This window comes from Eretmochelys imbricata, chromosome 9 (assembly GCF_965152235.1).
Source record: "Eretmochelys imbricata isolate rEreImb1 chromosome 9, rEreImb1.hap1, whole genome shotgun sequence".
In the NCBI taxonomy this organism is placed as follows: Eukaryota; Metazoa; Chordata; order Testudines; family Cheloniidae; genus Eretmochelys; species Eretmochelys imbricata.
The window spans coordinates 35,727,418-35,747,233 of record NC_135580.1 but is presented as its reverse complement, the minus strand read 5'-3'; the positions used below and the strand labels follow the sequence as shown (position 1 = coordinate 35,747,233).

General features: G+C 41.0%; 1 protein-coding gene across 1 annotated transcript in view; it reads left to right on the top strand.

Moving 5' to 3' along the window:
• The window catches only part of NYAP2 (neuronal tyrosine-phosphorylated phosphoinositide-3-kinase adaptor 2), a 171,934-nt gene that overhangs the window by 127,303 nt on the left and 24,815 nt on the right, over nt 1-19,816 (top strand). Inside the window, exons 4-5 of the mRNA XM_077827222.1 lie at nt 84-296; nt 9,360-9,463. Coding sequence (XP_077683348.1) covers nt 84-296; nt 9,360-9,463 — 317 coding nt within the window. The remainder of the gene's footprint in view (nt 1-83; nt 297-9,359; nt 9,464-19,816) is intronic.

Genomic DNA, 19,816 nt, shown 5'->3' with positions numbered 1-19,816 from the left:
TACTAGTCTGTTAAAGAATACCATGGTATGAATTTAATTAAAATGCACTAGATAATGGAATGTGGACTTTGTATATTTTGTAGAACCACTAGACGAGTTGAAGATCAGGAGCCACAGTACTGAACCACTACCAAAGTTGGAAAACAAAGAGAGAGGAGGTCACCATGGGACAACTTCCTCCAGGGAGCCAATAAAAGCTCAGGAATGGGATGGAACACCAGGACCACCAGTTGTGTCCAGTAGACTGGGAAGATCCTCTGTTAGTCCAACAATGTTGGCAGGAAACAACAGCTCAGGTATGTGGGAGTTTGTTTCACAAGCAGAGCAAGGAAAGAAATCTCATGATACCATTACAAATATAGGGCCCAATCCTGCAAGGAGCTGAGCTAAAGAAATTGGAAGTTGAGGGCACTTAGTGCCAGCTTTTTAAAGGTATTTAGTTGCCAAAAGATGCATATAGGTGATTAACTTCCACTGAAATCAGCTTTTCATCTATTGTGCTAAATTCTTATTGAAATCAATGGGAATTAGGTACCTAGATGCTTTGGAAAATCCCATTAGGCACTTATCTGCATCTTTGGGCACCCAAATATCTTTTAAAATCTGTCCATTAGCACCTTTCAGGTTCAGGCTTTATATTCCCTATAGCTGTTTTCTCTATTTAGACAGAATTAGGTCCTTAGTAGCTAATGATCAAGAATAAAATTGTACCATTCAAATATTTGAACAAAATTTGTAAATTACACATAATTTTGAGGGACACTGTGGCTAATAATCCTCCAGATTTCACTTCATAGAGGGACAATAATAAATTCAAATGTCACATAAGATAATGAGTAGAACATGCTGTAGCATAAACAAAACTGTCATATTGATATACACAACAGATGAAAACAAGAGGTCCACTCTTTTACGCTTACATGTAAATCAGTCCAAAACTCACTATAGATTTCAGAAGTCAATATTAGTATTCATCAGTGTTATTAATCACATTAACTATTATATACATTTATATATATATAATATATATAGTGACTTGATATAATCCATTGAAATAAAAAAAAAACTGCCTATATTTTGTAAAATGTCTATCTAAGCTGAATATAGCTGGCACATGTATAACACTATGAATAATCAATGCAGTGTTACTTTTTTTAAATGTGACAGATCACTAAAAAAGAAGTTTCGTGGCCTGTTTGTTTTCCAGAAATATCCACTTTCATAACAATTGACATAAATAGTTCAGTAATCTCAGTAACAATCTTCTACAAGAGTAAAGACTGTGGATGGTGTCTCATACCGAAACTGATAAACAATAAACCATTTCTGCAGAAGAGATGTTTTTGAGTGAATGGTAGCAGACATTGGTGTCTACATACTGTCATAACAATAGAAGTATGATATCTCTTCTCACTTAAAACACTACTTCAGCGCATGATAAAAGCAGTCTTGCTTCCCAGAGACGAGAAGTCTTGCTTGTTGCTCTGACAACAAGGACTCAGTAGAACTGTAGAACTGTACAAACTTTGCCAAGATGACAAAAGGTTTGCAGCAATCTTTCACTCACTTTTTCCATTATAGATTTCTGTAGTTACTCTGCACTACATTCTGCAGAATATTTCTTCTGGTAGGGAAAAAAATGTCTTCTTTATAGATCCAATCCTGCATACCCCTCATCAGTGTAAATTGGCAAAGTATACCTGGCAAAGTATTTAGCTATTTTTTTTATTTATTAGGATTTTTTTAAATGTATCTATTTATTACTCTGGTGAGTAAGGGTTTGCAGGATTAGATCTTAGGAGTGGTGTGGTGTTTAGATGTTGCTTGTAATTATTAGAATTGGAAGCACTGGCTGTTGGGAGTCTGAAAGGACAGGAAACAGGAAGGAGGGAGGAGGAGTTGAGAGGCTGGAAGTAAACTACAGAGGGTGCAGCAAAGTGAGTAAGAGAAAAGTTTACCTTTATAGGGTTAGAACCTGTGAATGTTTTAGATAAACTCAAGGGACTTTGTCCTGCACATTATGGTATCATTTACACCAGTGAAAGATTCTACCAGATCAGAATGCCAGGACAGCACAGACTCAAACCCACGGTACATACCAAACTCTTTAGTCATGCTAGACAATAATATTGATCAGAACCAAGAAAAAGGAAAATTAATCAGAGGGACCCAGTCTCTGTCCATCCCTCAATATGAATAAAGCATAAACAAAATATTTCACTTCCATCCAGCCCTTATGCAGAGGCTGCTGTGGGGGACTTCATTCATCTCACAGTTAAATCATGCAAAACACTCACCGGCTCCAGTCCTAAATCAGCATAGCTCTCTAGACTTCAATGGGTGTCAGATTAGGCCTTACAGTAAGCTACCTGTGGCTGTGTCTTGTCTTTTACTACAAAGACCATCAAAGCCTCAGATGGCAAGTGCAATTGTTAGTATTATACGAATATTTTATTGGCTGAATTAAGCCTCTTTCTTCCCCCCAAAGAGTATCTTTGTGGTTTTTTCAAATGTATTATTTACTACAATTCCTTTGAGTTGCGCACCCCGGTGAGCCATATACATTTTTCCCTGGATGGGATCCATAGCTCTTGCACCAAAACATAATTGACTTTTCCTCATTGTGGCATTTCATTCCCAGTGCCGCACACTGTCCTTGTGGATTGCAACTGTTGCAAACAAACTAGAATTACAGTACAATGAAAAACAAAAATTAAGGTTTAGATTTATCTGGATAGGTATAGGTACATTATCAAGTCAATGTGATTTATTGTATGTACTGTTAGAACTGTGCTGGGAATCTGGGACCCAGATTAACTTGTTCTGGGGCCTGATTCCAATTGTGTTTATAACAGTTTTACACAGTGTAACGCCACTGACTATTTCGGTGGGTTACTCTTGATCTACACTGGTGCTAGTAAGGTTGGAATCAGAGCTCAGGCCTCTCCAGAAAAGATGATGGGCCCTTTTGGTGGGCACACAAAGTTTAAATTACCTTAGGTCACTAATTCCACCTGAATAACAATTTTCACAGCACTGGATCATTCTCTCATCTATCAAATAATTTCTCAGGGACATTTGCACCCTATCTGCATGATACCGTTTCTCTCAGAGAGCTCCATTTGGAAAGCATTGTCAATGATCTTTTACGCACACCAGCATTCAAAACATGTCCTTGCAATTTCAGGGCAAAGTCACAGGAGGTTTACAAAATGGGAGGCACATGTAATTTAACTCCAGGAGTTTTGAAGAACATTTTCTGGAATGTTGCTCTCTTATTGCTACTATGTAGCATTTTGCATTACCACCTGCTGTGAGAGAGAAGCATTTCTACATTGCATTTTAAATAGTTTATAGAACTGGTTGTTGGGCGGAGGGCGTTGTTTTATAATCGCCATCTATTAGAAGCTCAGCCAACACATTTAGCATTCAGGCTGAATACTCTGCAGATGATCGGGAAAGGAATGCGTATACTGTACTTAATCAGAGTTTGTGGTTAGGATTTCAAAGTATAATCAACTGTTAACCTCAAGCGCTATGGGAAAAACATTGACACACACAAAAAAGCCCCTTGGGAGGCCGAAGAGATATAGGGCCTGATTCATCCCTGCTATCATGGTGCGGGAGGCAAACTGTCCCAACCTATGCCTGCTTCACCCAAGGAGGATTCATCCCCAGGGGAGTGGCAGGCAGTAGCATTCTCCAAGTGAGGGTAGCTTTAAACTGGCGGTCTGTGCTCCATTAAAGTCCTGCTGAAAGATGACCCCGGGATGCAGAGATGCATATGCAGTTGAAAATAAAAGTTTGCTTGTATAAACAAATCTGTGTTCATAATACACAGTTCTATCACTCCTTCCTAGATGACAGTGTATAGGCACCTGCCTACCCCTATAGAAGGAAGTATATTTTTGGATAGAATACAAAGGAGACCCAATAAGCTGTGGAGAAGGTACATGCATATAAAAAAAATCTTCAGATTGTGACCCTTTTCACATAAGCACTTCACCATTTTATGGCATAGGACCATAGGAATTGCCATATCAGATCAGACTAATCATCCATCTGGTCCAGTGTCCTGTATCTGACTTTGGCCAGTGCCAGCTGCTTCACAGGAAGCTGCAAGAAACCTGTAGTGGACTATTATAGAATAACCTGTCAATATGGGCTGTTTCTTCCTTGTCCCCAGCAGTTAGTGGTTGGTATATGCCCTGAAATGTAAGGGTTTATATCCCATCAAATTTTTTTTTTAAATCTATGTAGCTGCAGGTGTTCTTTTTAGCTCTGTATAAATGTCTAATCCTGTTTCTGAATTCTACCAAGATATTACCCTCAATGATACTAAGTTCCAGAGACTTATCATGTATGGTATACAAACATTTCTTTTTAAATGCACTGCAGATCGAGGGACGTGATCGTTCCCCTCTATTCAACATTGATGAGGCCTCATCTGGAGTACTGTGTCCAGTTTTGGGCCCCACACTACAAGAAGGATGTGGATAAATTGGAGAGAGTCCAGCGAAGAGCAACAAAAATGATTAGGGGTCTAGAACACATGACTTATGAGGAGAGGCTGAGGGAGCTGGGATTGTTTAGCCTGCAGAAGAGAAGAATGAGGGGGGATTTGATAGCTGCTTTCAACTACCTGAAAGGGGGTTCCAAAGAGGATGGCTCTAGACTGTTCTCAATGGTAGCAGATGACAGAACGAGGAGTAATGGTCTCAAGTTGCAGGGGGGGAGGTTTAGATTGGATATTAGGAAAAACTTTTTCACTAAGAGGGTGGTGAAACACTGGAATGCGTTACCTAGGGAGGTGGTAGAATCTCCTTCCTTAGAGGTTTTTAAGGTCAGGCTTGACAAAGCCCTGGCTGGGATGATTTAACTGGGAATTGGTCCTGCTTCGAGCAGGGGGTTGGACTAGATGACCTTCAGGGGTCCCTTCCAACCCTGATATTCTATGATTCTATGATTCTATGCTCTTAAGTTTCAACACTGAATGCCTCCTGATGGCAGTCTCATGTCAAATATTTTTAAGAAAGAAAAATATCAAATGATTTCTTCCTATACAGTATTAGATCATTTCCAGTTATATTACAGATTATTTATATTTATTAGGAGACCAGTGAGGTTACGTCAGTATAACAATAATAGATGAAATTCGTTTTAAAATGTGCATGTTCAGTTTTTTTGCATAGGATATACATCTTGTCATGTCTTATTGTTTAATTCAAGATGTGCTTCTTGGCAGCAATAATGCATAAGCAACTTCTATTTTCATGTGCAAAGGAGAGACTGCGGCAGGATAGGAAGCGTTTCTAGTGTGACAGCCAGAGAATTTTTTTTTAAATTAAGATTAGGATAGGCAGAATGATGACTCCTTGGGATGCATAAAAGAGATCTCTTCTGATCAAACCCAGAAATAAACATCCTGCAGAACAGTTGTGTAACGGATGAATGCAGGAAACCACCTCTTGTTGTTATAAAACAAATCTAAATTATTTCAGAAAATTCTGGCCTTAGAACAGAGATGTCTGCTATGTTAGCAAAGAATACACCCTTAATTGAGGACAACGGGCTATGCAGATACTTAGCATCTTTGAAGATCAGGTCACTTATAAATGAGCATAAAATTAGATTTAGGTGCCTAAATTTAGGTGCCCCCATTTGTTAATCTATGCCCTATGTTTTTATGGGAAATCAGGGTTTGCTTCTTAGACACTGATCCTACAACATGATCCCTTATGTCCATGTAGAGTTCCACTGATATCCTGCTCAATGACTTCACTGAGAATGAGTCTGGCCCTTAGTGTGTGCTTCATTTCACATGACACAATGTGAAGGAACCGGCTTTTGAAGCTGAGAAAACTATCACAACAAACATTTCATCAGTAAATATAGCAACTAAATATTTTCTAAATATTTGTCTTTGACTTAAATAAAATCTTGAAAACAACCCACTACATTTTCAACATGATCTGCTGAGTTCAAGTCACGTGATGCCCATTGATTACAACAGGCATCTCATGGCTGTTCAAATACATGGCATCCTTTGGCTCCCATCTAGTAAAGCACTTATCCATATGCTTGGGACTTCCCTAGCATAGCAGGAGATCCTCAGGATCAACTGTCAGCAGTTAAGTGGCTAGTAGCACGGCCACTGTCTCTGTGCTCTGATAGGAATTTTGCACTTGGAATGGGATGTGGCCTTTGGGACAGAATTATTTAGAACTCCAAGTTCTTACCACCCCAGAGATCCATGTCAAAGCACACATTCCTCCAGTCATGGCCAAAACTGGCTCCTGCTTTGTTGTTAGGCACACACCTGGGGCTCAGCGAGGTTATGTTAGCACTTGACATTGATCTGTCTCCACTTCAGGTTTGCCATCATGCTTTCCCTGGAAGCCAGCCCTCCTCTTTGCTGGCAAACAGTTTGGGACCCCCTTGGGGACAGCAGCAGAGAGTTTTCAAACTAACTCTGTCTGTTTGCTCCCAGAATCAGAATGTGCATGAAGCCACAGAGCACTGTAGACAAGTTCAAATTTGTCATTTGAAACACACAACTCAGAAACTGAATTCACTGAAGGGGAAAGGATGCTGGGCATCATTATACACAGAGTCCTCCTGCAGCTGTTAGGGGACCCTATTCAGAACTTCTTACTCAAGAAAAATGCTCATTGTACTCCAAGTCTGGTTAGCTGAGTACAGGGAATAAGGAGTACACAAGGGACAAAAAAGACATAGCACTGGATACACTGAATATGGTGTGGTCAGCTGTGCAGACAATATCTGACGGATCATTTAGGGAAAAAAATTGCATTCCATTCCACAGCATGAAGAAGTTAGTCACAGCAAAAATTTCTGTTTCATGTTCCCAATTGATTCAGTGTAAAAATAATACCATTGATATCAATGGAACTGTCCCTTAAAAAAGAAATTCTTATTCACCTAAACTTCTGGATGTGAAAAAGCTAGATAAGCATTGATTGGAAACTTCCCATAGTAAGAACCATGCTGGAATTTGCAATAGTTTCTGACACTTGAATATATTGCCAGGGAGATAAAAGAAGAAACTAATATTTCATCTGAGTTGGATGGATTTTATTCTTTGATGCCAGATGAAAGGATTGTCTTTGGCAAGGAAACAATGGGCTCTCATTGCAGCAAGTATATCCAAATTGGAAATTATGACATTTTTTTCTGCTTTCTCAAAGCAAAAAAAAAAACAAAAAAACAATTCAGAAGCAATGCCTTGGAGTTTTTGACATCAACAATACTAACCAAGGTAATGCTGGATGGGAATCTGGTTTTTCTTAACATAGAGACAGTGTAGCATCTGTCCTTAACAGATAAACAAAACAAAAATAAGCCCAATTTTTTTCTCCCATGGAAATCAACAGGAAAACTCCAGTTGCTAGTGTATATTCTAGTAAAGGAAAAATCGGATGCCTTGCACACAGACAGTGTGAAGAAATAAATGATTTCAGATGTATAATAACAAATTATCTCAGAACAGATCTAATCAACTGAACAGTGTACTGTCCTCATTCAGAAAGGCAAAACATCAGATTATGTACTGGTGCAGGCTGCCAGCTCTCCTGGAGACTCCAGAAGGAGTTGTTTGGGTAAAAGTGGGTGGTGGCAATGGAAGGAAGGTGGCCTGCTGACCTGCTCAGAAAATGAAATGGAGGAAGTGACCCAGCCAGCAGCCACTGCAGATCCTTAAAGGCCAATGCTATGGAGAGGTGTGTTCTGGTCATCCAGCGGCATATATAGAATGGCATTGGGGGAAGATGTTCTTAGCCAGACATGAGAAAGCACATGTCTCTCAGTCAGACATAGGCAGATAAGATATATGAGAAGATGCACATCAAAGCTAGACATGACAGACCATCATCATGGGGAGATGTGTGCCTTCAGATAAACTTGGGCTGATATAAACTGTGAGAAGACACGTCTTTTCAACCAGATGAAGGAGATGCATTATTGTTTGTATTACAGCAGAGCATAGGGATCCCAAATAAAATCACGGCACTGTTGTGCTGTGCAGTGTACAAACACAGAGTAAGAGACAGTCCCTGCCTTGAGGTGTTTACAGTTTAAATAGACAGGACCGATAAAGGGTTGTTGGAAGGGATATAACATACAAGCAGAATAAACACATTCCTCTGAGCCAGACGAAGGCAGACCAATGCCTGGAGGAGACATGGGCACTGCAGTTCTTTCAGGGAGCAACATTTCTCTCAACCAGAGATGGGCAGATCAGATTCCCAGAGAGATATGTTCTTCTAAACCAGCTGCAGACAGACCATTAGGTGGTAAATTTCTCCCAGCTCGGTATTTATCCTGGGATCATTGCAGTAAATTGAATTGTAACTCAGTGGGAAATCTTCCAGGAAATGTCTCTGGGTAAAACCAGGATAGGGAAATCAAATACTTCTGCATCAAAATTCTTTTCAGGTGCCTGAGATCTCTCTCCTGTTTCATAGTGTCCTTCACTTCTGTTAATCACTCCTACTTGGGGAACACACAAGCTGGAGACAACACAATGCAACCAACTTCACAGACTCCATTGCTGAGGCCTGTGTCATGCTATTAAAACTTGAAGTTTCTTCCCTCTACTCTGTGTTCTGCGGCTGACCTTGACTCACTGTCAGCTACTTTCAGATTTCTGTGTGGCCCTCATGACATCACAAATCATGATGTCTTGATTCTGGAAAATCTCCAACTTCCCATTTTCCCCACCTACCCCATCACCCTCTCCTACCTTTGTCTACTTCCCCAAGAACTGTGTCTTCTTTGTGATTTCCCTCCGCTTCCCTCAGCCTCACCACCTTTTTGTCCTCTTCCACTATCTATCCCACTCAGCCGCTGAATGAGGGTATTGGGCCACAAGTTACCCCTCTCAATCACCCCTCACCAATCACTGCCACATTATGCAAGTGAGAGAGTTGGGCGCTGGGACTGCCACAGCGTGTGGGTGGAGGGCAGAAGGAAAATTGGACGTGCTTCCTATCTCCGCTGCTCATTGCTCTACTCTTCAGCCTCAGAGATGCAACTGGAAATTAAAGAGGTTGAGACAGCGAGGTGTGGGGAGAAGTCAGTTCCAGGCCTCTCTCTTGCCATACTGGTGGCTAGTGCCTAGAAGACAACTTTTATTTATGACTCAGCCAACTTCCCAAGACATTGTCCAGGAATATGTGCCTGAATTCCATACCTTGGGAAAGTTCTGGGGAGGTTGGCAGGCAGGTGAATGGCACTTACAGGACCTCTAGTTCTCTATGTCACCTCAAGTGTCAAGTTACTGCACCAACATCAACAATCCCATTAATTGGGCATCTGTCTTCTTTTCTCTCCCTTCCTAGAGCCTAAAGCAAGCTGTAGATTAGGTCGATCTGCATCCACATCAGGTGTGCCTCCTCCATCAGTTACTCCTCTCAGGCAAGCCAGCGATCTCCAACCCAGCCAGGTACCATCGTTAGCCAATCGTGAATGACTTCATGTGATGCAACATGCCAAATGTCTCTCACCTCTGTGTCTGTCATTTGTTACAGTAAATGATTTTTTGTGTTTGTTTTTACTTTTGTGCGTGTGCGTGTGTCTCTCACTGGCAATGAAATTCTATCCTTCAAGGCTGGTAGAAATTTCTTTGCTGTGAATTCTTAAATCTTTTTTGTCTCTGATTTCCTTCATTCTGTAATATAGATGTAGTGAAACTATATATGTATTGGTTGGTTTTTTTATTTTTTTCATGTTTTGTGTACTTTTTTACTGTCTAAAATTTATCAAAATTTGATAAATTTAATCTATGTTTTAGTGTGTTTCTTTTAAATGTCTCGTCTAAAGCACTTGCACCAATGTTTGTCAAAAGACTTGTACATACCTTTTAACTTCTGCCCTGTTGTACTGTAATATTTGTGCCAGTCTTACATTTGTTTTGAGCTTGGTGCATGATTGTATTACACTGTGAATTATCGTTGTCCTTAAAATTGCTCACACGGCAAGTTATTTTGTTTAAATATGGCAGCTAGCCTCTCTTCAACCTAAGGCCATATAGTGCTAATGGGACTATTAAATGGTCTGCTGTAGTTATGTTTATTGTAAATTGTAAAAAAAAAAAATGCAAAAAATTCAAAACGAAACTAAGAAAAAACCCTACTTGCTTTAAATGGAGCTACTTTTCTCAACAATACCAAAAATGCCCAATGGACACTTGACAAAGAAATCTAAGTATCTGAACACAGCAAATGAGACCTATATTAGCAACTGGAGAAAAGAGATGAGAAATAAAGACATGGCCAAATGCACATGTAACTTTGTTTTGTCTGCTAATGTGGAGATCCTGCTCACTTCAGTGCACACAAGTGATGAGGTGTTTTACTAATCTTCAGAACTAACTACAGAGATTAGGAATAGGGGCAACGACTGCATTTAAATATTGCATTTATGTCTTCCATCAAACATGAAGCATTTTGGTATTGAATGGTTTTCTTTTATACTTATATATATTATTTCTGTTTACTTAGTTGTGATTTTTCAAATGATCAGAAAGGAATAAGGCCCCTACATCTCATTGAATTTCAATGAGATGTAGGGGCCTAACTCCCTTTAGGGCCCCTTTGCTATTCCCATACTTAATTGCATTGCAGCTCTGTGAGTTTCTGCAAGAAGCTCTGCTCTAACTAACGCCTGTAATGCTGGTGTACATTGGCACAGCTAATGGAGCTGTGCCGAGTCACTCAGCCTATTTTCCAGTAACATTCTGTTTGGACAACTGAGTCCATATTGGTTGAACTTCTCTAACTTTGCTTAACTGAAGTAGGAGCTGTTCTATTACAGTAGAACCTCAGAGTTACGAACCCCAGAGTTACGGACTGACCGGTCAACAACACACCTCACTTGGAACTGGAAGTCTGCAAGCGGGCAGCAGCAGAGACAACAAAAAAAGGGGGGCAATTACAGTACAGTACTGTGTTAAATGTCAACCACTAAAAAATAAAGGGAAAGTTTAAAAAAAGGATTTGACAAGGTAAGGGAAACTTTCTGTGCTTGTATCATTTAAATTCAGAGAGTTAAAAGCACAGTAAAGTTTCAAAACTGTATTAAGTCAATGTTTAGTTGTAAACTTTTGAAAGAACAGCCATAATGTTTTGTTACAAACATTTCAGAGTTACAAGCAACCTCCATTCCCAACATGTTCGTAACTCTGAAGTTCTACTATAATTTTGTGTCCTGTTGGAGATGATGCCTAAAAAAATCTTACACATTACCAAAATGTATTTTAGATAAGCAAATTAACGGTGACTCACAATGACAAGCTAATTAAATGATATGTTGAGAGTTCTTTCTTCTACGGAAAAAAATCAGAGCAATTGCACTTCTGAATATTTTTGCATGGCCCGATGTATATGTAATATATGATTTATGATTGATCAGGGTGCAAAGCCAATGCAACACATTGCTGGTTACTCAGTCACAAAGGCACCTTGAATGTTATAAAGGATTTTTAGTATCTCGGTTCAGATTTTAAAAAAAAAACAATAAGCCCTGAAAGCAGAACTCGGTGTGATGATAGAGATAAGGAGACTTCCAGAAGCTGCAGCCAGGGTTGATTAGAACTGTGGAGAAAGGATTCACTTCACTCTAGAGAGAAGAAAGGAATAAAGATGACAGGAAAAAAATTCAAGTAACTAAAAGACGAAGATTTTGCTAACAGTGTAGTATATAGTGTGTATAATGGCTCTCCCCGAAAAAAAACCCCCTGCTACCCTAGTAATAGGCTTCGATTCATATGAATCTTCCCTTTAAACTGACCAGTTGGGAAAAAATAAAGCACTGGTGTGCCACAATACTCTATTATGATGGTATAATTATCAATGAGAGGGCTTGGTCCTGCTCTCATTGAATGGCAAAACTCTCATGGACTTCAAGGAGAAAAGGATCAGGCCCAGAGTTTCTAAGAGCAGTTAACTGCATATTACATCGCACCCCGCAAGTGGGGAAATTAACTTCACAACTCTGTCGTAGATATTGTCATCTGATATTACCAAGCATTCCCTCACTTATAGAACCACTGCTTTCTGTGGCTCTGATACAAAGCTTGTTAAAGTATTATTCTATTCAGTTCTGTTGGTTCTTGGATCAGGCCTTATAGAGTTATAGTCCATCTCTTTTCAGTCCTCTGGTGTGTTCCATATGAAACTCTTTACATGTTAGAAACTTCATTCAACCTTTTTTTTTAAAATGACATAGTAAAAATATCTTGTATTGCAGGGAGATTTTAGAGACTATGAGCCAAATTCAGAGGTGACAACAGTGGGAGGAGAGAGTCTTAGTAGGCATCCGCTGCTGTTAACTAGTATAACTTATACATTGATGGAGTTGGAAGGCAGGATTGCACCAGGAAGTGCAATTGACAGGAGGGTGTAAGAAGATGTAGGATAAAGCAAGGCCCTGGGGCAATAGAAAATCATGCTGAACACTGCTAATTTGTAATGCTCTATGGGAAGATGGTCAGGTATGGGTGTGTTTGTTTGGGTACCTGTGAGAATAGGAAACATGGCAGCCCTAGAGGGTGAGTAACCTCATTGGCATGGTACCTTAAAAAGTTGTTTTTGACAAATACCCAAACAGAACTCCAAAATCACTGGTTAGTGTTGTCTCATCAGCGTTGAAATACCTTGCCACTGCATGAATGAAATGAAAAGCCAAGCCAAAAGAAAGCAGTGAAGATAGATAGGAGGAGCCTTAGCCTAACTGAGTTCCCAGGGAAGCCAATGGCCAAACTCTCACTGACATGAATGGTGTAGAATCAGGCCCTAAGTGGCGGCGGCAGGAAAATCCCACTGAACTTCTCCAGTGAGAAGCAGGAGGAGAGGATGAAAGATAGCAGTTATATTATGTACACAGACATCACTGGGATTTTTTGTGTAAACCCTGGCACAACTCAGTCCCTACTCTAGAGTCATATTCCCATATTACCGTGGTATGCAACACCCTGGGTCAAGTGAAATGTGTGTGAAGAAGGATAGGGGCTGTTAGCCCACTGGAAGTCAGATCAGTTGTGTACTAGTGTAGTGGTTCTCAAAGCCAGTCCGCTTGTCCCTTGGCCCGCGCCGCTTCCCGCAGCCCCCATTGGCCTGGAGCAGCAAACCTCGGCCAGTGGGAGATGCGATTGGCCGAACCTGCGGACGCGGCAGGTAAGCAAACCGGTCCGGCCCACCTGGGGCTTTCCCTGAACAAGCGGCAGACCGGCTTTGAGAACCACTGGACTAGAGGGTATTATAGTCCTATGCTATGGTTGTCTTAGAGTACTGAGACTGATTTTCCCTAACTGCACCATAGCATTGGCAGCAACAGGCTTTCCCAAAGATCATTCAGGATTAAGAAGCAAGGAGCTTTGCGAGGCATCCACCCTAAATGTGTGAGGTGGGGATAACCACCACCCAGTGCTCTTTGCAGACAAGGCTCCAAGAAAGAAGAACACATAGGAAAAGAGACATACTACTGCGTTAGCCCAATTATCCCATATGTTCATGGACTTGGGTGATGCTCTTGAGTAGGAATAGATCCTAAACCCATTAACTGATTTCAGGTAGGTTCACGTTTGCAGCTGAACATTTCACAAAACCCTACCTATGTTATAATATGATCTTTTTTACACCAGGTGGGGAGGAGAGGTCTAGTGGTTAGAGCATAGGATGAAAAGCTAGGAACTCTTAAATTCTAATCCAGCTCAGACATTAACTATTTGTGTAATCTTGAGCACCTAAATCCTCTGCTTCACTTTCCTCATCTGTATACTGTGGTAATAATGGTGGTTAACATATTTCAGAGGAGTGTTGTGATGACTGACTAGTTAATGTGTGTCAAGCACTTTGGAGATTGAAAGTGCTTTATAAGGTGCTAAGCGATATTTTGATCTCACTGTATGAATAAAACAAAAATATTTCTTCAACAGGCAGAGACAAAGTAAGAGACTGGCCTCTGATGGAGAACAGCTATAAATTATCTAGTGCAGTAGGGAACAGCAGTTAAAGAAGCAGGAGGTTGGAATAGGGGATGTAAGGCCAGCAACCAGAATTCTCAAAGAGAAAGACCCAAAGCAAGAGCCATGTAAAGGCAAGCCCTAGCACTCAGCTAGGTAAACCAGGTGTGCCCTTGATCATTTTATAATTATAAATACAGTAAAGAAAGATAGATGCTGCTGAGTAGCTGGGTAGTTTAAGGGATTCTGAACCTTTCACCATTAAGTTGCCATTTGAAATCCAGTCTAGATTGGAAGTGGTCAAATGACCATGTAGTGTGTGGCCTACTATGTTGACTGAGTTAGTGGCTTCAGTTCCTTGTCTACATGACAAAATGCATCACCATCACGTTGGCACCAACTGGCAGTCTTACTAGAGAAGTTAAACTTCCAATAGACAGAGGGTGGGGTTTTCAAAAGTGTCATGGAGCACAAATCCTTAGTGGCAGGTCAGTGGTATTGTTGGGACAAGAATCCATGTGTCCTGACTCCCTGTGAAGTACACTACCTATTCCACCTCACTGCCTCTCAAATCTTTCTCTGAAGTCCTTGGCCAAATTCTGCTGGTGTCATTCACGTCAGTAGACCCACTGTAAATGAATGGAGCTCCCAGTATGTGTAAAGCCAGCAGGATTCAGATTTAAAGGGAAAAAATTAGATGAGTGGGGTTTCAGTATAAGGTTGCTCCCCAGCCTCATCTCACTCGTCCTCATTTTAAAGGAATATAAAAACTCATGTCTCACGTTTGTCTCAGGATAGTGAAGAATGAATGGCTTCACAAGACCCGCCTTATGTGTCATACACAAACACACATAATATGTTATTTTGGGTACAAAAGGATGCACTTAAAGTGAACTGCATTGCAGATGTTAGATTACTGTGTCTGAAGGGATTTTTTTCAAATCTTACTTTAAATTTACATAAAACATCACTGCTAGGTCGTTATTGGGATCCTTACAGACATAGTTTAGTTAAAAAATTAATGTGTGCAGTCTTGTTTGTTAACAAGGAAAGAATTTCAGATACCAGTTTAAAAAATAGCAAATGTATCTATTGCCAATTTGTGGCTCCAAATGGATTTTGCAAACTGATTTTTGTTCTGGTTGTTCTTGTTGTTAGATTAGGACTATTATAGCAAAATTCCTTGTACTGAGTTGCATGATTATGGCAGTTCTGTTAGCACATATTAATAAAGAAAGCCCATTCCCTGAAGGAATAGAAACCCTTGAGGAAAAAATCCTTCTTTAGTTCTGATGCCTGTATTTCATCACTTTTGCGATGCAGAGCCTTCTTGCGGGCCTATTTTTGTGAACCTTGTACCTTATCTGCAAATGTGCAGCATCCTTCATGCTGTCACTTAGCTGTTTGGTTTGGTTTGGTTTTTTTCTTTAGTTGGAAGACAGCAGTGTAGCTCCTATACTATTGTCTCCAATCTCTGGTTGGTGCATAAACCTTCTAACTTCTGGTACCTCCCTGAATGGGGTTGGTAACAGGTATATTCGATGTAAGCAGAGTAAGAATGTTTAAACTTTCCAGTAATGATCATAGTAGAATTCAAAAGCTGTGCCAGGATTAAGAATAATAACTCATCCACAAGAGGGAATAAAGGTCACAGGACATCTTTGTCTACAGGAGCCTAACTTCCTTTTAAAAGAAGAATGGAGAAAGCACTAGAAAATTACACAGTGCTACAGGAAACACTCTTGCTCTGAACTTTTAATGGCTCTTCTCTCAGCTCAGCCCAGTTAGCAAGGTAAATAGTTAAGCAGAGATAGTGGATGTGGTGCAAATAAGCAGTCTTCCTGCCATAAAGATGATGTCTACAACAGGTTGCTAGTTGCTACAACAGGTTGAGTGACCTTCAGTTAATCCCTTATTCTTTTCTGCTTAAAGCTCCCATCATGTGGCCCTTAGGGCTTCTCCCAAGAGCACACAATGCAGAGTTCATATATATCAGTCCTGGGTGAGAGAATAACCCCAACCTCCCAATATCCCATGCAGGGGAAGGGTTCTCTCATTCTCTCCCTGGTTACTTTACTACTATAGTAAAGGAAAGATGGAAGTTCACATGCTAACAGCATAGGCACAGCTGTCATGTAAAGATATACACAACATACTTCCCCAAAGGAATGTATCCATTAGTAAACCCTTTTAAAATCAGATTTCTATGGACAAGAATTTTAAAATCGGTGCCTAAAGTTTTGAAACTGGTGCCTTCCATATTTTGATATCTTGGGGTCTGTCTACACTGCAGTCAGAGGTGTGACCCCAGCACATGTAGACGTAACAGAGCTAGCTTTGATCTAGGTAACTTGAATAACAATAGCCACAGTGAAGCCACAGTGGCACAGGGGGCAGCACAAACTGTGCAGCCCTGAGTGGGACCCTGGTGATGTACCTGAGCAGCTATCCCCTGCTGCCCCAGCTTCACTACTTTGTTGCTGAAGCTCAGGTATGTCTACATGTGCTGCAGTCATGCCTCTGATTGCACTGTAGAGAGGGGCTGCAGAGCACCATTTGAAGTGGTGGGGAGGGGGCATAGATTTGCTCCATACAGTACACTCACTGTGGCAGGGCTGACCATGCTGTGGATCCAGCATGCTTATCCTGCTGCTGCTCTGGGCACTGCTCTCCTCCAGTCTCTACTTCCACCATAAAAGTTGGGCTCTAGCTATGGGCAAAGTAGGCAGCTGCTTAGGGCAGCAGATTTCTGGGCAGCTGCCTCACAAGGCAAATTTGGCCCAGCCACCCCATCGCAATGGACCTAGGAGGCCAGTTGCAGTGCCTCTCACTCCCATATGGCCTGGCTGCCCCTCATCACAGTTGGCATATGAGGAGGTTTTGCCTAGGGTGTCAGATTGTCTTGAGTGACTTCTGCATAAAAAGTGGTCAGGCCATGGGGCCCCTGGTTATGTGTCCTATGAGTCTAGACATCCCCTAAATAAGTGATCTGGTTTCCAGAACTGCTGAGCATGCTACACTCTGTGTAGAAAAGATATGCTTTGGGAGTTACAGCTAAAGAGAACAGACCTTCATGTCCTTATTCTTTGGTTGCATAATTTTTTTACCTACTCAGATCCAGTCTACCCAGGCAGAATGGATAGGGCTAATGAGCTGGAAGAACATTAGATTAGCTGAACGTTGTAGGGGCCCTTCCCGATCCAAAGACATTTGGGGGAAGAAGTTTCCATGGAGTCTGTTCTCTTGCTAGGGTGCCTGGTAAGAAAATATAATGTACACTTCACCTGTAGTGTGGCTTTTCCTAGGGATGGCCAAATTTTTCAAAACCAGGGTTAGGCTCCCGAGTGACCTCATTTTCAGAAGTGGCAAGTATCCTGTAGCTCCTCTTGAAGTAAATTGGAACACTTTGGAAAATCAGGTTACTTATTTAGGTGCCTAAATATTTACTTCAGAGCATACCTTTTAGCTCCTGTTCGTGAAAATCTTGCTCCCTGTACTCTGCAATCCCACAGTGAAGGAATGGGCTGCATAATCCACCTTGCACTTCAGAATGTCGCAAATCAGGTTTTTTTACTGCATAATCTAGTCCAAGTTAGTGGTGCTAATTTAGTTACATAACTTTATTTGCATTGTAATATATGGAAGCTTTGTGATGAATTATACATCATAGGGCCAGATTTTCAAATCCCCTCCTCCATTCTAGTCCCAGAGTTATTTGCCCTTGCAAAGTTACAGCTCCAGAAATGGAGGCCTGGTTAAAGATGGGCTGAAAATGTTTTCCCCCAAATGTATCTTTGAACTGTATTTGAAAACCAAAAGCCAAAAATTCCTCCCCACAACTGTCAACTCCAAACCCTACTATACCACCCCTGTGAATGGTACTAAGCAAAGGAGCAGAAAGCCCTGATACATGATAAAAACCTGAAGAAGAGCTCTGTGTAGCTCCAAAGCTTGCCTCTTTCACCAACAGAAGTTGGTCCAATAAAATGTAGTATCTCACCCATCTTGTCTCTCTACATCAGTGGTTCTCAACAAGGAGTACGTTTAACCCTTGGGAGTACATAGAGTTCTTCGAGGGGGTTCATCAACTTATCTAGATATTTGCTTAGTTTTACAACAGGCTACATAAAAAGCACTAGCGAAATCAGTGCAAACTAAAATTTCATACAGACAATTATTTGTTTATACTGTTCTGTGCATTATACACTGAAATGTAAGTACACTATTTATATTCCAATTGTTTTATTTTATAATTATATGGTACTAATGAGAAAGTAATGTATTTTTATGTCCAATTTTATAAGTTTTTAAGTGAGGTGAAACTTGCGGGTACACAAGACAAATCAGACTCTTGAAAGGGGTACCGTAGTATGGAAGGTTGAGAATCACTGGTCTATATAATAATGAAGAAAGTTAGGTGCCTTTAAAATTGCAAAAAGAACGAGGAGTACTTGTGGCACCTTAGAGACTAACAAATTTATTTGAGCATAAGCTTTTGTGGGCTAAAGCCCACTTCATCAGATGCATGCAGTGGAAAATACAGTAGGAAGATAATATATACACAGAGAACATGAAAAAATGGGTGTTGCCATACCAACTATAACAAGAGTAATCAGTTAAGGTGAGCTATTATCAGCAGGAGAAAAAAAATCTTTTGTAGTGATAATCAGGATGGCCCATTTCCAACAGTTGACAAGAGGATGTGAGTAACAGTAGAAGGAAAAATTAGCATGGGGAAATAATTTTACTTTGTGTAATGACCCATCCACTCCCAGTCTTTATTCAAGCCTAATTTAATGGTGTCCAGTTTGCAAATTAATTCCAATTCAGCAGTTTCTTGCTGGAGTCTGTTTTTGAAGTTTTTTTGTTGTAGTATTGCCACTTTTAGGTCTGTAATCGAGTGACCAAAGAGACCGAAGTGTTCTCCGACTGGTTTTTGAATGTTATAATTCCTGACGTCTGATTTGTGTCCATTTATTCTTTTACGTAGAGACTGTTCGGTTTGGCCAATATACATAGCAGAGGGGCATTGCTGGCACATGATGGCATGTATCATATTGGTAGATGTGCAGGTGAACGAGCCTCTGATAGTGTGGCTGATGTGATTAGGCCCTATGATGGTGCCCCTGAATAGATATGTGGACACAGTTGGCAATGGGCTTTGTTGCAAGGATAGGTTCCTGGGTTAGTGTTTTTGTTGTGTGATGTGTGGTTGCTGGTGAGTATTTGTTTCAGGATGGGGGGCTGTCTGTAAACAAGGACTGGCTTGTCTCCCAAGATCTGTGAGAGTGATGGGTCGTCCTTCAGGATAGGTTGTAGATCCTTGATGATGCGTTGGAGAGGCTTTAGTTGGGGGCTGAAGGTGATGGCTAGTGGCGTTCTGTTACTTTCTTTGTTGGGCCTGTCCTGTAGTAGGTAACTTCTGGGTACTCTTCTGGCTCTGTCAATCTGTTTCTTGGACTGATGGCTCCACCTAGTGGCATCTATAGAAGTTGCTGTGTCTTCTAGTTGTCTATTTTTTGGTGTATATTTGGGTATGCTGTATACAGTAAAAGCTGTGTTATTTGGCCCTGTACCAATCGGAAAGCTCTACAAACCAGCATTTCTAATCTTCGTAGAAAGTCTGGTTTATAGTCCCATTGGCGCAGGGCCGGTAGGCTTCCTGCCTGGCTCCACGTGGCTCCCTGGATGTGGCAACATGTCCCTGCTGTTCTGGGCGGAAAAATGGCCACGACGGGTTCGGAGTGCAGGAGGGGATGTGGGGTAGGAGGTTGGGGCATGGGAGGGGTGCAGGGCACGGGCTCTGGGAGGGAGTTTGTGTGCAGGAGGGGGCTT